The 19,696-nt window shown below is 46.5% G+C and overlaps 1 protein-coding gene across 6 annotated transcripts in view; it reads right to left on the bottom strand.

Annotated features, from left to right (window-relative positions):
* The window catches only part of utrn (utrophin), a 254,571-nt gene that overhangs the window by 134,238 nt on the left and 100,637 nt on the right, over positions 1–19,696 (bottom strand). For all 6 annotated transcript variants that reach the window (XM_080791556.1, XM_080791561.1, XM_080791557.1 and 3 more), the window contains one exon: positions 19,414–19,603. In XM_080791556.1, coding sequence (XP_080647682.1) covers positions 19,414–19,603 — 190 coding nt within the window. The remainder of the gene's footprint in view (positions 1–19,413; positions 19,604–19,696) is intronic.

Below are 19,696 nucleotides of genomic sequence, written 5' to 3'. Positions count from 1 at the left end.
ACATATATATTTATAAATGGTATAAATATATGGTATATATGGTATACATATATTTATATATGGTAAATATATGGCATACATATTTGGTTACGGCTTGAGTCATAGTGACCTGTTCCGCCAATTGTGTGTGTGCATAGTTCCCATAGTGTTAGTTTGTCCTAGAAAATAAATAAATAATGGGAGAAGAGGGGAGGGTAGCAGATCAAGGCAGGAAAGAAGAAAGTTTGAACAAAGTACAGTAGAAGCTCGTTTCACAAACAGCACACTTGCTGGGTCTCCCTTCGCTTATTCACAAACAGCACACTTGCTGGGTCTCCCTTCGCTTATTCACAAACAGCACACTTGCTGGGTCTCTCTTCGCTTATTCACAAACAGCACACTTGCTGGGTCTCCCTTCGCTTATTCACAAACATCACACTTGCTGGGTGTCACTTCGCTTATTCACAAACATCACACTTGCTGGGTGTCCCTTCGCTTATTCACAAACAGCACACTTGCTGGGTCTCTCTTCGCGTATTCACAAACAGCACACTTGCTGGGTCTCTCTTCGCTTATTCACAAACGGCACACTTGTAGGGTCTCTCTTATCTTATTTGCAAAACAAGTAAAGAGGTTTTCAGATATTTACAGCTAGTTTCACAAACGTCTCTCTTAGTATAGTCTCTCTAATATATATATATACACACATGGTATATACATATGCACTGACTGAGCATATATGAAAGGTAGATATATGTTACTATAGTGGGAGGGAGTTCACACTTTCACAGTACTATGAATACAATTTACTTCTTGTGCACCTCGGCCCTAACCCTTTCGAGAGCAATACAAAAAAAACCAGTAAATTCCTGTTAATCCACTTTCCCGCCTTCTTAAATAAATGGTAAACGCTGCATTTACGTATGTAGCACTTTAATCCAAAGTGATTGACATACTTTGTGCATTAGATTCATCCATTAACACACACACACACACACACACACACACACACACACACACACACACACACACACACACACACACACACACACACACACACACACACACACACACACACACACACGGCAGAGGAAACCATGCAAGGCACCAACCTTCGGGAGCAATTAGAAGTTCAGAGTCTTTGACACCAACTCCTAATGGAGCCAAACCATGGAGACGCATCAGTCTGTCAGTCATTGCGACACTACTGACTGATCTCCCATGGAGACGCATCAGTCTGTCAGTCACTGCAACACTACTGACTGATCTCCCATGGAGACGCATCAGTCTGTCAGTCATTGCGACACTACTGACTGATCCATTAATGTCTGCACAGACCAGACTTTGTAGCTGTTCCAATTAACCAAAGAATGGTTTCGCTGCCTTTTCAGCGACAGCAGTATTCAAAGTCCGGATATACCAGGGAGAGGAAATCATTTAATTCACTGTGCCGCTCAAAAAGCCACCCGCCGGCAGAGTATTCTTCTGGACCAAATTGTTCCCAATCCACCTTGACCTCATTTAGTGCAAATTGTTAACATTCATATGAGCAATATGTAAAGTAATAGCCAGTATAACTATGTCTGATGGGATGAAATTGCTTAGAGCAAACCATTTCATTCCAAAAAAATATGAAACGGTCGACACGGTAGCCACACTTTAAAACAGCGACGGAATAATCTCAGATTTTCTGTACAACTTCCCATCGGTGGAGATCCCCGATAAGGAATGTCCCGCAGCTTGAGACCATCTACTAGTGCATTTTACAGAAGCTCAACTGAGTTTAGTTTAGTCAGAACTTGTCATTTGTTTATAAGGAATATAATGGTTCAAAGCTAAAAGCGCCACAAGATGCGTTCCCATCCTTAAAGCTGCTAATAAACAATATGCCAAAATTGTAATGACCTTTTTTTTTTCGTTTTGTTATTCAGACAGCCAGCAACGGGTCTCTGTGACACATCTAGGGGCCACAATCTGCATTCAAAGATGTTCCTAGAAGCTTTGTCATTGGTTCGATTTGCCTGTCTATACTTCCTGATTGGTTAGTCATTTTTGACTTGGGAGTGCTTTACTCATTGTTGTCCGTCTGAATAAAATAAATAAATGAAATGGTCATTCAAATGTTGTTACATATTATTTCTTGTAGATGTAGGACAGGGAGGGCAGGACAGTTGCAGGGCGCAGAACTATCGGGGGGGCGAATCCCCGTGGGCCATCATCAGCCAATTACAGAAGGAGAAACAGAATCCCTGTGGGCCATCATCAGCCAATTACAGAAAGAGAATATGAAAACATTGGAACGCTTTACTGTCCCCCCCCCCCCCCCCCCCCCCATGCCCTCCCTGGAATGCACAAATGCACCCTGGAACCATCTGGCACAGTGCGGGTGATGACATAAGGAGAGAGCGAGAGAGAGAGACACACACACACACACACACACACACACAGCGGACTGTGTGCCAGCATGAACAGTTAACTTCACGCTGGCATGCAGCGGTGACACCGACATGGAATTAATAATATTACCTCCAGCTGTGTTTAAATGTCAAACGTCAACATTTGTACCGTGAAGGGACTCCATTACACACTACTAAAGGAGTGACGGGGAAATATCATATGAGGACAGGAGAGAGAGAGAACTGCTACTGCACTATGCAAATTAGCTAGCCGCTCTCTGCGGTTGTGTTGACCATATATCACCGTTTTCCCATACAGTGGGTCGGGAAGTGCGTTAGGGACCAACTTCTATGGGTCACGAGTACTAATGTAAAATAAACGTATACATTTTAAAAACGTCTCTAAGAATTTCCATAAATACAAAATAATAATATGTTTTTTGTGCCAAGCAGATGAGGCAGCTTTTACTCTGAAAATGAAAATCTCCCATTACTACCTCGCGCTACCTTGTCTGATCTCTCTTTAGAAGCGTTAATATTCCAAACGAGATGCACGATGAAGTCAGAAATTAGGACAGAACATCGCCGCTCTGATCAAAACCACGGACAGCGCCGTAGACTCAGAGTAAATAAAGACGATTGTTGGCCCGTAAACCAGGAAGTGAATGGTTGCGTGCGCAGAAAAACGAGCAAGGCGTGGCCAAGCAATGGCCTGCCGTAAAAAAAAAGAAGAAGAAAAAAGATTTTAGCAATCGCGTTTTAAATCATTTAAGATGACTATTTTCACTGGTTTGGGGCAAACGTCTAATCTCTCCTTTTGGGTCTCGACCTCAAAGGTTTGGGAGCCACTGCCTTGCTTATACATGAGCCGGGTTTAGGGCCACCAGCCAGCGCGGTCCCGGTGGCCTCAGCCTGGGTCACATAGGATCCTGGTCCGCTCGTATATCATCATGATGGCAGGGGACACTGGGGCGGGTCCGGTCTGGAACCCTGCTGCTGGAGGGGCCACAACAGACTGAAGATTACCTCCCACCGCTATGACTGATGGGGGAAATAGTCAGGGGTGTGTGTGTGTGTGCGCTCTCACACAGGTTCTGCTTCCTAATCACGCTTCACAGTTACAGAGGCCAGGCCCAGGGTCAGTGGAATGTGCTTAACTAGACAATTAGCATTCCCATCCAGACTGCAAACACACACACGAAAATTACGTCGATACACACAATTTCCCCCCCTGTGGATACTGTCTCTCTCTCCCCCTCTCTCTCTTTCTCCCTCCCTCTCTCTCTCTCTCTCTGTGTGTCAATGTCTCCCGCCCTTCTCTCTCTACCTCCATGGTGCAGTCTTGTTGTTTATGTTGCCCGAGGCCATGCATGGGGTTATGGGAGATAACGAGCGCTCTGCTGCTAGCCGGTCCACACACAGTTATAACATAACGAGAGGGCACCTGGAAATCCCCCTCCCATCCACCTGCGTGCACTTGCTCGCCTGGCACATGCTCCCTATTCACCCCTTCTTCCGGGTTGGAAAAGTATCACTAGGGCTATTTTGGGCCTATAGCGACGTCATAAATTGTATTCACAAACCCGCTGGGACTCGAGTCATGAGCACCGGGGATGCACACGCAGATCCGACACACCAAAGGTCCGACATGCGGACATCGCCCAATCCCCGACAATGCGTTGGTCCGACATGCGTTGTTAGGTTAGGGTTTTGGGTACGGTGTCGGTCTATTGACAGTCGGACCAATAGTATGTCGGAAACTAAAGTCTGTACCCACGAGCACCGCAGCTATCGAGTACGAGCTCCGTTGTATCACGTTGTATCGCTCGTTTATGTGTCTGGCCCCAGCTGCAGTATACCTATTAATCATATACAGGCCTTGTTTATGTGTCTGGCCCCAGCTGCAGTACCTATTGACCATATGCAGGCATCGTTTATGTGTCTGGCCCCAGCTGCAGTACCTATTGGCCATATGCAGGCATCGTTTATGTGTCTGGCCCCAGCTGCAGTACCTATTGACCATATGCAGGCCTCGTTTATGTGTCTGGCCCCAGCTGCAGTACCTATTGGCCATATGCAGGCCTTGTTTATGTGTCTGGCCCCAGCTGCAGTACCTATTGGCCATATGCAGGCCTCGTTTATGTGTCTGGCCCCAGCTGCAGTACCTATTGGCCATATGCAGGCCTTGTTTATGTGTCTGGCCCCAGCTGCAGTACCTATTGGCCATATGCAGGCCTTGTTTATGTGTCTGGCCCCAGCTGCAGTACCTATTGGCCATATGCAGGCCTCGTTTATGTGTCTGGCCCCAGCTGCAGTACCTATTGGCCATATGCAGGCCTTGTTTATGTGTCTGGCCCCAGCTGCAGTACCTATTGACCATATGCAGGCATCGTTTATGTGTCTGGCCCCAGCTGCAGTACCTATTGACCATATGCAGGCCTCGCTTATGTGTCTGGCCCCAGCTGCAGTACCTATTGACCATATGCAGGCCTCGTTTATGTGTCTGGCCCCAGCTGCAGTACCTATTGACCATATGCAGGCCTCGTTTATGTGTCTGGCCCCAGCTGCAGTACCTATTGGCCATATGCAGGCCACGGCAATCTCGTCAGAAAGGTTGGTAGCTAGCTGCAATCTTCCATTGACAGCCCATGCACCCAAACATAAAAGTCCTATCTGATTGTATTAAACGACGTCAAAGGCTTGAATGATCCTCTTTCTATCTGCAAAGTGTTTGTTTCATTAAATCCACCGTAGACATGTTATGAGATACTTCCACAAAAAAAAATAAGTCTAAGAGTTTGGAAACGAAAAGAGAATTCAGAACATATCCAACAAGCACTTTCAAACATCAACACTAATTAGGAAAGAAATCACCTTCAAGGAATGTCTTGACAGGAAGTCTACACAATTAGATAATGTGGATTTTTGGATCAACATTTGCCTGTCATCTCTCCTAATGTTACCGACATCAATACAGCATGGAAATCTTATCCAACGACAACTAAATATTCTTTCGTTTTGGGTCTGAGAGGCTAAATCTCATCAAATGGTGGTCCGTGACTCCGATGCAGAATAAGTGATGGACCCTGGTATGTGAAAACCACACAGGCGTTCGCAGATTTAGGCTGATAGTGTTGGAGTCGGGCTGAGAGGCTCTAATGGAACAGTGCACACGACAAGCCTTTATGTAACTCGCACGCGTCGCGCACGCACATAGAAGAATACCCATGCAAACTCACTACACACCATTCTAAAGACCCCCACACACACACACACACACTCAAACACACACATGGTTACTGGCATAGTGGCCTAATAAATGGTTTTACTGGATGTGGGATCGGGCCGGGGTGGGGCGGGAATAGAGTGGAGGTTGAGAATAATGGGTAGGATGGTCGATCATGTTTCATGTATCACTGCACTTCTAAGATAGATCATACAAAACCACACAGACACACACGTGCACGCACAAAACACACACTCACTCCATTATTTAAGCTACACTAATGAGCTGGTCCTCAGGGAAATGTTTGCAGCAATTAATCGAACAAATCAATTTACTCAAAAAACGTACAGAAAATAACAGATCTACAACCATTTATTATTGTGCAACACCGTTGTAGAACAGAGTATAAAATGTGAGTGAAATGGGTACTTCATTACCATTGGTGTAAAGTAACTAAGTACATTTACTTAAGTACAATGTTGAGGTAATTGTACTTTACTTGAGTATTTCCAATTTCCAGTACTTTTACTTCTACTCCACTACATCTCAGAGGCAAATATTGCACTTTTACTCCACTAGACTTATTTGAAAACTTTAGTTACTAGTTACATTTTTACATTTTGATTACAATTAGAATACAAGCAGTAACCACTTCAGCCGTATATATATATATATATATATATATATATATATATATATATACATTTTTTTGGGCCATTTGAAAGATTTTATTTATTCGGTAAAAATACATAATTGAATAGTATCATATTGCCATGAATGAACCAAATATGGTCCATGTATCATATCGTCAATCATGTATCGCGATGCGTATCGTATCGCTGTTAGAATGTATCGTTACACCCCTACAACGTACACAACACAAACACATACAGTATCACTTGAGCACACGCCTCAGCGAACACCATCGTACTGTACAATGCACAGCATGAGAGGCTCCCAGTGTGCTAATGCTAGCACACGCTAATGACCCGCCGGGCTGTAAGCGGGCCACAATTAACTGGTTCATGGCCAACGACGTGTTTTCTGACGTGCTATCAACAAATCCCTCAAGGCCAAGGACGTTGTGGACGTGGTAGACAATAATTCCAAAAAAAATTAATAAAATTATCATTTTTTTCCGATTTCTTTGCATTTTATTTTTTATTTTTATGTAATCTACTAAAAACCGGCCGAAATCCGCGCGATCGTGCACTATCGTGCACGCGCGCCGTCTCTATGTGAATCGCGGCAAAAAATCTGATATTTTGGGACTTTCTGGGCTCGATTTGGGTGGTTTTAGACTAACTTATGATGAAGCTATTGTTAGCCTAGCATTCCGACTGAGAGAGGCTATCTTGTAGGGGACAATCTTTCATTGGATGTTTACGTCATTTTGAACAGGAAGTGTTATACCAGTTTACACATTTTAGAGATTTTCAGCATAATGGTACGTTCCCGCCATCTGGTGGATATCGTGGGGTACTACTTGGAAATGCCTTTAAAAGATGGCGTGATTGTATTTTAACGCAGAAGTTTATTTTTGCATAAAAATGATGAATTAAGAAATGGGGCTTCCGCCAGAATTGGCTGGCGTTGGCCAGCAATCTAATGGCAATCTAAAAATGTGAGATGTGACCACAATGTCACAGATTGTCTCATTTTGAAGCTGCAAGTCTGTAGTTTACAATGATATAAAAATCTTCTTTCTAGCATTTGCCATTATTTATTAATAAGCATTTTAATACACCTTGGTTTTCAGTGAACAGTGAAACCAAGTTGTACTAAAATGCTTATAAGTCAACGAAGGAACATGCTAGAGTCATAATTCCTTTTTCATTGTGAAGTAGAGACATGCACCTTGAAAATGAGATATTTCATGCCATTGTGGTCATATCTCACATTTTTCTATTGTCATTCAAAAAGTCGCCAAATCTGGCCTAAGCCACAAAAAGATGTGATTTAAGGCTGGGAATAAGAGGGTTAAGGACAGGAGGGGTGGTCTGTGCCCAGGCCTGAGTCAACTGTCCTGAGGCAGAAATGAGCCTGTGGGTGTGTGTGTGTGTGTAGCAAGCGTCATCATCGTACACAGCTAAGACGGTGTGTGTGTGTGCGTGTGCACGCACGCGTGTGGGCAACCCTAGGGCCAAAGTGCATGTCAGGCCGGGAATTGGGGTAGACTAGGCTTGACTTTACTTTGCACTGCTTCAGCATTGTTTGTTAAAGAGAGCGCACGCATGCACGCACACACAGTCACACACACAGACACACACAGTCACACACACAAAACTAATGAGAGTAAGAGGACACTCCTCGGGAGAGCGAGATGCCCTTCAGCCAATTTTCAGCAAGCAAGCGGATTCGGAGAGACAGAGCTCTGTACTGTACGAGTGAAGCCATGCAAATGGCCCCCGAGGGCCTTCTAGTATCGGACATGTCTTGAAGTTGATATTAACTAAGCTGGCATGCTGTCCACAAACTCATCATCTCCTCACATCAAATAATACCTCTCACAAAGGACAGTCGAGGGTCAAACAAGGAGAGCCAGGAAGAAAACTAAAATATTAAGTTGTCCTGGTAAGTTGTGTGCATTAAGTTCACGTTAAAAATGTCCAAAATGTGTTCAGTTATTTTAGCCGACACTCGCATCAACAGAAACTTTAAACCATTCTGGGCGGGAACACCTGTTGGTGTTTTAAGCATTATGTTATACTTAATGAGCTACAAGCTCATAGCGCGGCACAGAGTGCTGCGCTACGAGCTTGTAGATCTGCTCTTTCTGAAAAATCATGAAAATGTGGCCCTAATGTTTGAATATATTCTTTCAGAGCGAACGTTTTTAACTCGAATCCTTGCTTCTGGGAGGTCCCTGGAACGACATATTTCCAGATGGGGGTCGGCGGCCAAATCCATATAATTTTGACATGAAAATGTCTGAGAACCAATGACATAGAAACATAGGTTTTTTTTTTGTCGTGATTTAGAAGACATTTGTGGAATCGAACTTAGGTCTAAAACGTGTGAAGTTATATTTAGACGCGCTGTAGAGAACACACCTACACGTTGAGCTTTTTTGGAGACGCTAGAGCGCACAACACACTGACAGTACACATGCAGTAAATACCCCCTAATAGTGTGCCACGGGATTTCTTTCCCATTATCGCTCTGAGCCAGGACAAGGCATAGAGGCAATTTATCCAGCAGAATACTGAACGTTTACCGAGTTGCCTTTCTCACATGCTGCACCGCACGGCAATTTACTGCAGCTCATCATAATGAGCACTATTGTAGAGGTGCAAACACGCACGCACACACACACGCACGCACACACACACGCACACACAAAAACAAAGGACACTCAGAGAGAGAGAGAGAGCTTAAAGCTCCAAACCTTTTGGTTCTGCTGTGCTGAACTGTCACAGCTGTCAACGTGTTGATTTAGCCCCCGTCACAGCTCAAAGAGACGGAGGCCAAGGTGAGACGGTTCTGGGGGAAAAAAAAACACACCTGATGCCCACAGGGCTGTTCAACTATTGAATTTAACCCACTGGGCGCCATGATCGCCTTTCGACGCCTCCTGTCTAAACACCCCCAGGTGCCCGAGATCGCCTTATGACGCCCGGGTTTAATATCAATTGATTTACGTGTCCTGTACGCGCTCATGACACTCGGGGAAAACGGAAATTAATATTCTGCTGGCTTATGCCGTCTATGACTATGGGAACGCAGTTTTTAAGAATAGTAATATCTCCGATTCTTCTTTTTGGGTCAAAACAAGCTTGATATGCGGCTCATTTCTCTAAACGATGTGATCCCCGGTTACAAAATGTATGTTTTGGGTGGATTAAATGACAACCGTGGGACTCGTTACATAGCAGATTTTTACATCCCGACTCGCATTTTCCGGCCAAATCGGCCATTATAAAAAAAATGGACGGCGCTCTGAGCCACCCATCAGACGGCGCTCTGAGACACCCACCAGATGGCGCTGTTGGCAGTAAATTATTTTTTAATAAAAAGGCACACAGAAACACCTGCCGCTGCTGCGTGCAAGAAAAGGACATTAACACCACCAGCATGAACCTAAATGATGATGTATTAGTCACTATGGCAAAGAAAAGAAAGAACACATTAGGAGTGCCGTTATGGCAATAATTGGCAAGTGTCCCTTTTGTTAATGTAGTGGCGTGGCTCTGCAGCAGTGGCGAGCCAGCCATGATACATGAGGGATGGGGACCAGGCCTGGAAGGCTGAGCACAGAGAACCATCCGTCACCGGACAGCCACTGTTCCAGTCTGGCGGCCACTTGAGTGCATGCATGCATGCAACCCAGGGAAAAAACCCACACGACAAGTTCAGCACTCAACGATTCTCCCGAGGGTTAACCCCCCCCCCCCCGATGAGGCCCGGCGTGCATGACGGACGCGACCCTGGGGAGGGTAATCGAGTGAAGAATAATGCCCGAAGCCCCCCCCCCCCCCCCATCACAATGCATGAAGGTAACCCCCCTCCCTCCCGCGGGGAGAGGCGGCTGAGTGCGCAGCCAAATGGCTGTGTCCCGAGCCCAGAGGAGAGGCGGGGGATATTGAGGAGGGCTCAGGTTAATAGGGTGGCAAGGTTAGAATGAAAAAGAGGAAAAGGAGGTACAAGCGGTGGCAGAGCGCGGACGGCCGCGCAACAACCGCAGAGGGTGATGAACGACGTGCTCACGGGGGACGCTAATGGTCTCGCAGTAAAACCCTCCCCGACTCCCCACGTTCCACCCGGACTTGGCCGAAGATGCCCCCCCCCCCCCGAAGAGGAAGCGCTTTGTGTGGCCCGTGAGATTATAACAAGCAATGAGAAAGAGAGGGAGTATATATACAGTCAAACACCCGTTCACTGAATCCCATTAAAGACGGAAGAGAGAGAGGTTGTCGTCAATGTTTCCGGGCGGTGGCGCGCTGCGATTTGGAGGGAAATATACATGATGGAAAGAAGAACGAGCAAGGAAACCGACCAGCGACAACGCGAGTGAGAAAGGGACGGATTCACGAGACGGGGATTGAACAGAGCTGTGTGTGAGAGAGATGCATGATGGAAGCTGGCTGGTAATCACAAAATTGCCTCATGCAAACGCCCACGCACTCGCGCACGCACACACACGCACACACACACACACACACACGAGTAGTGTAATCCCTTAAATCCAGTGCTGTTTGAGCTCAGCAGCTGGTCCCCTCTCTGTCCCAAGTATATGCGCGTGCAAGTGTGTGTGTGTGTGTGTGTATGTGTGTGTGTGTGTGTGCGCGTGTGACCATGTGCACAGACAGACAGAAATGAGGAGCAGGAGTCTTTTTTACCGAGTGTGTCACACTTCAAAAGTAAACCTCCTACTACCGCCCTCTCGCAATCTCTTCCCGAGTGGAATGATATAACAGGAGCGACCGCCCCGTGGGAGATTACAGCAGAACCCCGCATGGTGCAAACAGTGGATTCGCCGGGCGAAACTCCAACGTCAATTCCATCACCGACGGCAGCTACAAACGCAGACTTAATCCGGCTGGCGGACACTCTCTGGGATGTGATCTCGACAGATCAACGGTATTCCAACTGTTCGTTGGTGAATTTAGTGAAAGCATTATTAAAAAATTGCGAGGGGGAGGGAAAAAAGGGGACATGTACTCCTAGATAAATCATTGGAGACCGACTATTCAGAACACTTCAGCCTTCTCCCACAGACTCTGCCGAGAAATTGTTTTGCACGCGCACACACACACACACACACACACACTTTTAACTTGTTAGTTTGTTTATACCTATACCACCACTGAAATGTCAAAACGTACGAGCACACGCACGCACGCGCACACACACTGGTAAGAAAGGAAGCAGACAGGCTAATGGATTTCAGATACAGACACACAAGCACGCACATAAGAGACAAAAACACCAGGATGTAAATGCATTCTGAAGCAAGACAGCACACACACACACACACACACACACACAAGTAGGGTTCATTGCTATGCAGGAAAAGTGTCAAAAAGTGGTAAAAACCAGTGTGTTTGGAATATCCAAACGCACCGTGGTGCTGACTCAGAACCTGGCACAGCATCAGAGCAGATACAACACTGGAGTACCTCATGAATAAAAACGCTGGATCAAAATACAAACGCCAAATAACAGAAACGGAAGACAAAGTTAAGGATAGACTATACTAGACTGTTATTCTGCGAGTGTCAAGTCAAACCGGCGAGTGGGGAAACGGGCATGAGGCAAATCAAATATGATCACTCAGAATTTATGAATGGGCTGTTTATAATTGAACACAGAAATGGGCCCCCACGACAAGAGTGACTATTAGTGGCTATATTAATAATAATAATGACCGATGCTCGGAACAATATTGAATTACATCTCAGTGATGCAAATAGCCTGCATCCTGCATCTTTAGACTCACTAAATTGAGAAAGCTGGAATCACGTCACCCTCCGGGGGTCCTGGGAAGACTCACAAGTGTCCCTGGGACCCACCTAAAAGACCACCCCTGGGTCCCATTACATTGAAAACATACAGTATTTACATCACTGACATCTGTGAGCCAATTCAGAATGTTCTCAATTCTCAACTCCTCAAAACCCGACCCCAAAACCAACAAAAGTTTTGAATAAAGCAATCCCCCCCCCTCTAACGAAATAAAATAAATATATAGATACCAGTATAAACTACTATATAAATCAAAGCGTTATTAAAACAAAACATCACATTCTCAATATAAAAAAATATGAAAAAGTTCCAACACAAAAACAAACGAAAACAACAACAGGGCGAAGAGAAAAAAAAACCAACAACAACAACAAAAGTGAAAGGAACCATGAACACCTCTGCCCTCGGTCTTCCCCGGGCCCTCGCCGTACGCCGTGTACCGTACCTTGCAGAGTTTCTGGTAGCGCGGCGAGGAGATGGCCATCCTCTGGAGCCGGTGAAGGAAGACCACCACTTTCTGGAGGGAGGTCCGGACCATGGCCATCATCCTAAGACTGCCACAGGTCTGCAGCAGCCTGCTCCGGGTCCGCATGCTAGCACTGCCCTGCCCCGCCGCGCATGACGACGCTGCTGCTACCCCCCACCAACCAACTCCCCCCTCTCACCCACCCCACCCCCCTATACACCGGAGCCGACCCTCTCTGTCACACACACACACACACACACACGTGTGCTCCGAGCGCAGGTATGACTCTTTGCTTTGTCACGCACGCACAAAGAAACCACCGCCGTTCATGTATACTCATGAGGCTTATACGCTCGGTCCCTTAACAAACAGCCAGTCATTGCCCGGACGACACCCGGCGTCGCGAGCAAACAAGACGGAAAACGACGAGAGCCTCACTTTCTCCTACACGCTCGCTACACAACGCGGGAGGGGAGTCCCCTTCCGACTAGAGAGGACGGATTAAAAAGAATAATGCACTATCAAACGTCCACTGTCGACAGCATCGCGAGGAGGAGTTCGCCGGTTGAAGAAAGAAAGAAAGAAGGAAAAAGAAAGAAAGGAAGGTAAGCAAAAAAGTAAGAAAGCAATAAACATAAGCAAGATGAAGAGGAGGAGAGACGGACGGACGCGTGAGTTGCGCCGAATGAGAAGAGAAAAGAGACACAGAGAGAGAGATGTGCCTCGCTCTATACTCGGCTTAGAGAGAGAGAGAGAGAGAGAGAGAGAGAGAGAGAGAGAGAGAGAGAGAGAGAGCAAGAGAGAGAGAGAGCGAGAGAGCGAGAGAGAGAGAGAGAGAGAGAGAGAGAGAGAGAGAGAGAGAGAGAGAGAGAGAGAGAGAGAGAGAGACAGAGAGAGAGAGAGACCGGTAGAGAGACAGGAGCTGCACACAGTATGTATGACCTCCTTATTGACTGGAAAACGACTCTGGGTGAGGAGACGGAGGAGAAATGGAGAGGAGAGGACTGGCTGCTGCAGCAGGACTAGCACACGACAAGCACTCTCCTCCGTGTGTGTGGAGGCAGAGAGGCATTATGTGAGACGACTAGGTGAGCGACACATTCATAGGAGAGAGAGAGAGAGAGTCGCAAGTAGAAATTAGACACGCTCACTCGCTGGGGGAAAGGGAGTGTGCGTGTGTCGGTGTCGGTGCGCGAGTGACAGGCTGAAAGAGAGCAATCAAGAGCGCTTTAAAGTGTCTCTCTCTCTCTCTGGGCGTCGTGTCCCAGTTGTAGCGCTGTGACACAGATTAACCGAGGACAGGCTTATACTGCGAAAACACTCCCAATAGGAGATGAAGAGGAGGAGGAGGAGGAGGAGTTTGGGGGGGGGGCACGGGGGAATCAGAGTTAAAGCTGAACCTAGGGGAGAGGGGCTAAGCAAGGTCAGCCCCGGATAAAAGAATGCTTTTATGGCGAAGGAAACGGAAGAGAGGATACAGTCGGGGGATTCAAGCAGGCGTGCCTCTATACCCGAGTGTGTGCAGCTCGCCTGCTGGGCAATGGGGTGGAGATAAGAAGAAGGCAGCCGGCTGAGGGAGGATAAAATAGTCACATAAAAAAGCACCGAATGAGAGACAGAGAGAGAGAGAGAGAGAGAGAGAGAGAGACAGAGAGGCATTAGTATGACTGGTGCGAGCGTCAATGACGAGTGCAACTGAGGTGAGGCGAGGTGAGGGAGAACAGGTGTGCGTGCCTGTGGGTGTCTGGTGTGATAAACTCTGTGATTTAAAGTGAGTTGTATTCACCCCCGTGTGACTCTGCAGCCGACTGACTGCCCAGTTCCTCTGAACCACAGCTGAAAGAGCTCCGCTCATTTTCATTTCAGGTATTCGTTTGAAGCGGGGGGGGGGGATAAATAAATCCTCTATGAGAGGATTATCACACCAGGATCGCCTTCGCCACTGAACTACGCTCTGCCCTGTTGACTTCTGGCTGTTCATTGAAAAAAAAAAAAAAATAGAAATCACTTTCACTTGTGTGAAGTGAGAGGCGCTCTTAATCTTATCATCACACATCATCACATTCCGGCCAATCTCTCTCACCGCTTCCTGTCAACCTACTGTATATCTGTCAATAAAGGCAAAAAATCCCCCCAAAAAATATCTTTAAAAATATATATATTCGACTGTGTGCAAAACAAGGTCCACTATGCAACAACCCAACATACCATGACTCAAATATTAAAAACTAACGCGCGAGCACTCCATCTCACCTACACACACACACACACACGCATACGCGCACGACACATGCACTAAGTGGTTAGGCTAAAGTGCAGTGTTGGATGTCGCACTGTGGGAAGCATTAAAGTGCATGGTTTCTGCTCGCCTTGCCAGTGGATATAATGGATGAGGGAAATGCACTCCCGAGGAAGGGAGGAAGGGGAAGAGTGCACACGGACGGGAGCGGCAACATGTATATGCCTTCATATTTCCAGAGTGCTCATACATTTATTACACAGTACAATCTGCAGTGTTTATTTATCCATTTGTAACTCTAAGAGTGTACACAAACGTAAACCAAACCATCTTTAGGTTAACACTTTTTTTTTTTGCCAGGGAATTCTTCAAAATAAAGACGCTAGAGTGCCAGCAGATGAGGCAGATTTTACTCTGAAAAGCCCCACCTTCCAAAACCGCGAGGTATAATCTTTTCCGTTACTGCTTCACGCCGTCGCATCTAAAGTCTCTCTAGAAGCGTTTATAATAATAAATATAAACCATGGAGAGAGCCGAAGATTTAGAGTTATGAGCCACTTTACTCGGCCAATAAACCAGGAAGTGAACATCAGTGCACATGCGTGAAACACAAGGAGATCGCTGAAGAAAAAAAAAACGATTATTAAAAATACAATGTAAAATAAGTGACGTTTATCATGTTTTAGTAATACTGTCCCTGATGTCATCCGGGTGAAAGAAATCACAGGTCGAGGCTTCACATCAAATGCTCTAAAACAATATTAACCGAAAATAGACGATCTACAAGCTCAAAAAGACCTGAGGGTCAGCTGCGCTTGTAGTACTGGAGCTTTGGTTTATACAAAAGGTTTACCAGGCACGCCAGGCCGTTCCTTTCAGTCATTCCACAACCATATCGATTCCACTTCACTGGGCATTAACGGGGGGGATATATATAGTGCACTGCTAAATCTTGTTTAATGCTAAACAGTCAAATCCTCCTTGTTCATTTAACTCGGGGCGAGGACTTGATCACTCCATACAGCGCTGACCGGTAGGTACAGTTCCCACTGGTGAGACAGAGGACTGACGACATGCGCTCGAGAATTCCCTGCAGTAACTTCAGGTTACATTAGAGATCACACACACACACACACAGTGAGAGAAAGCAATAAAGGGTATGTAGCAGAAAGGGCAAAAGGCCATCATGGGAAGTGGTTTTCATCATGACATGTGCACTTTGTGCACACGTGTGTGTGTGTGTATGCGTACGTGTGTGTGTGTGTGTGTGTGTGTATGCGTATGTGTATGCGTGTGCGCACGTGCGTGTAATCACTTCCCACAGTAGGTTCATGTCAGGCTCCATGCTGGCTTCGTGTCAGCAAACTGCAGTAGAACATGATGAAATGAACCCAAACCCATGCTGCACCACAGAACTACAACCAGCACCCAGCCGTTCTTTGAATTAAATAGCAAAAGGGAAATGGAAATGAGAAACGCTCACATTAACTGGCATCACATGGAGCCAGAAGGGTTTGTAAAGGCAAAGGCACACACACACACACACACACACACACACACACACACACACACACACACACACACACACACGGTGTCTGAACCGTCCTTCACAGTTTGCCAAAAAAGTTATCGGTTGCTTACACAGACAAATTGCACACGTCTCATGCGCGGCACGCCCTCGGTTAAAAACACAAACCACTCGTGTGCGATCCCGATTACAATACATACGACCTCTAAATGTTAAAACGAGTCCATTAGCTGGGAAAAAAAATAGTTACTGTGCTTGCCAGCAAACCAAACCCTTGGGCCTGAAATTGTGCGAAATCCACAATTGGTGGAGAAAACAAAGGCCTATAACTGTCAAAAATGGGATTAACTCATTTTGGGCGGGAACCCCTTTTGGTGTTAGCATTATGTTATGCTTTAGCTATTGAAAAAATGCAGATCTACAAGCTCATAGTGCGCCACTCGCTATCAGCTCGTAGGTCTGCTATTTTTGAAAAATCGTGAAAATGTGGCGCAAATCTTTGAATATATATATATTCTTTCAGAGCCAACGTTTCTAACTCAAATCATTGCTTCATATTTTCAGATGGGGGGGGGGGGGGGGGGGGTCGGCGGCCAATTACATATAATCTTGGAGGTTTGACATGATGAAAACTGACAGAAACAGGTTTGACAACCGTCATTTGGTATAGAATCGTCCTGAATGGGTTAAAGCAGGACAGACAGCTGGACATTGGACAGTGACAGACGGGGGACATCGATGGGCACTGTGCGGTCGGTCACTGCAGGGGGGGAAGGCATTCTGAACAGTACGCACTGTCCTGGTATCTCTGTTCATCTCTTCTACTCGCTGCACTGCTTTTACATTTCCTCCATTTCATTAACCTCAGCTCCTATCCATCTTAACACCAGCTGTGCCACACAGAGAGAGAGAGAGAGAGCATGCTGATTCAGAATAACATAAGACATGCATGTGTGTGTGTGCGTGTGTGTGTGTGTGTGTGTGTGTGTGTGTGTGTGTTCGTGCGTGTGCGTGTTGTGGGGTGGACTTCATCTTTCATAACGGCCTATGTGATGAGAGGGGAGAGGCCCGACGGTCGAACAGAACAGAATTAAGATGAAGACGTGCAGCTTTGTCAGCCAAGATTACGATTAAAATAAGTGAAAACTGTGAACAGTGAAAAAGAAAATCATTATGTATTACTGTATATATGCGCGTCTGGCCTAGAATTCCAAACTAGCCCGGGGTCGATACTGATGAATTAGCGGAGGTTGGCGTAATGACAACAATAGCCTCGTAAAAACATAAGTGTGATCAGCAGAGAGGCACGATGCCTTTCTCCATAATAATGCTTCATCAGTATACCGTGTCACACCCCCCGAAACTGCTGCTGCTGAGAGACTGTCTGTCGCCCGGCCCGCTCTGGGAAACCCGGCTGAGCATTCAGACGTGCGTCTCGGCTACAGTACAGTACACCAGTGGTTCTCCACCAGTGGTCGTGAAAATGTAGTGCAAATCTTTGAGTATATATTCTTTCAGAGCCGTTTTTAACTCAAATCTTTGCTTCCGGGGGGGGGGGGGTCCTTGGAACAATATATTTTCAGATGGGGGTTGGCAGCCAATTACATATCATTTTTGGGGTCCTTGACATGAAATATTGAGAACCACTGACATAGAAACATGAGGTTTTTCAGAAAACTGTCAAGGATTTAGAAGACAATTTTTGTTTAGAATCGTTCCCAGGTCTAAATGGGTTAAGTTAATTAGCAATTAGTTGATTTTGATCAACATTTGCCCGTTATCTCTCCTATGGTACCAACATCAAGACAGCATGAAATTGTGGACACAATCTTATCCAATGACAACAAAACACTCTCTGAGAGGCTTCAAATGGTGCCTTGTGGCTCAAATGCCGAAAAAAAATAACGAGCCTTGATGTGAAAAGGGTTGCAAACCACCGCCGTATACAGCAGAAACCTTGGCCTTGCTTGTAAATTGTGCCGGAAGAGAGGGAGGAGACAAAGGGATGGAGCACGTCATTATGGCCGTGAGGCATTGTGTGTGTGTGTGTGTGTGTGTGTGTGTGTGTGTGTGTGTCATCAGCGTATTGTGCTGCCTAACGCGGGTTACTTATCAGAGCTATACAGCGGATGTGTGTAGATGTATACAGCATTGTGTATCGTTGAAGCCGGTCAGAGACCTCGTCTCTCCATATTTCATATTTTTATTGCTTCCGTAAATGAAAAAGGGTCAATATAGCATCAACCCCATTCACGGAAAGGTAGCCGTCTTGGACATTCTTTACGAGCAGTGACGATTTTGTGAAGTATGAATGGCGCAGTCTAACAGGAGGAGGAAGTGCCTGTGTGAATGGAGCCACACAGGCGTGTAATCCAAACGAGAAATGGGAAAAAGAAAGGTTGTCAGAGCAGTCAGGATATGTACAAGACCCTTTTGACTTCAATACGACGCGGCTTTGGGATATACTTTATCTGGGAGGTGAAAGTTAGGTGAAGTGGTTCTTGAATTAAACATGACAAAAGGGGAATATAGCATGTGTCAACAGACTCCCCCAGTGGGGGAGGTCTGTGCAAATGACACGACGAGTGAAAGGATGGGCGCACACGCACGCACACACAGAGTTCCTGTTCAGCAATAGGACAAGTGGATCAAGGAGCTGCATTTTTTAAAGCACACGGTCTCAGTCAAACATCTTCAACTGTTGGCCTGGGCCATGGCTCAGTGGGCCAGGCACCTTGGCTGGTAATCCAGTCTGGCAGTGTGTCTGGAGGGTTCGACTCCCGGGTCCCGACGGCCTTTACTGCATGTCTCTCCCCCCCCCCCCCCCCATCTCTCTCCCCATTTCCTGTCAGCCTACTGTCTGTCCCTCCACAAAATATATAAAATAAAGGCGAAAGGCAAAAAAAAAACCATCTTTAACTGGCAATGCGCGCACACACACGCACACAGCCCCTGTCCTTTAACTGAAGGGTGCGTTAACAAAGGATGACGGCAAAATAATAGGATAGCACCTGTCCATGGATGATATAGCACCTAGCCACACACACACACACACACACACACACACACCCCAGCGCTCCCCTCCTGGGTTTCCCGGCCTTATTAACGACGTACCTCCAGCTGCCCTCGCAGCTCCTTGACGTGGGCGGAGTCCTGAGCCAGCTCCTCCCTCTGCGAGGCGTCGGCCAGCACGTTGACGGTGGTCTCCGCCTCCTGGAGCCACTTGAGGAACGCCTCCAGCTCTCGGAGGGACGTCTGCAGCCTCGTCAGCTCGCCGTCCAGCTGCGCCTGCCGGTCGCCCGCCCTGTCGCCACACATTAAAAACCCATTCAGGGACGGGAACCCCTTTCTGTGTTTTAAGCACTATGTTATGCTATTTTTGAAAAATCGTGAAAAC

The sequence above is a fragment of the Protomyctophum bolini genome, assembly GCF_963924005.1.
Source record: "Protomyctophum bolini genome assembly, chromosome: 19".
In the NCBI taxonomy this organism is placed as follows: Eukaryota; Metazoa; Chordata; class Actinopteri; order Myctophiformes; family Myctophidae; genus Protomyctophum; species Protomyctophum bolini.
This window is presented reverse-complemented; position numbering and strand designations above follow the sequence as displayed.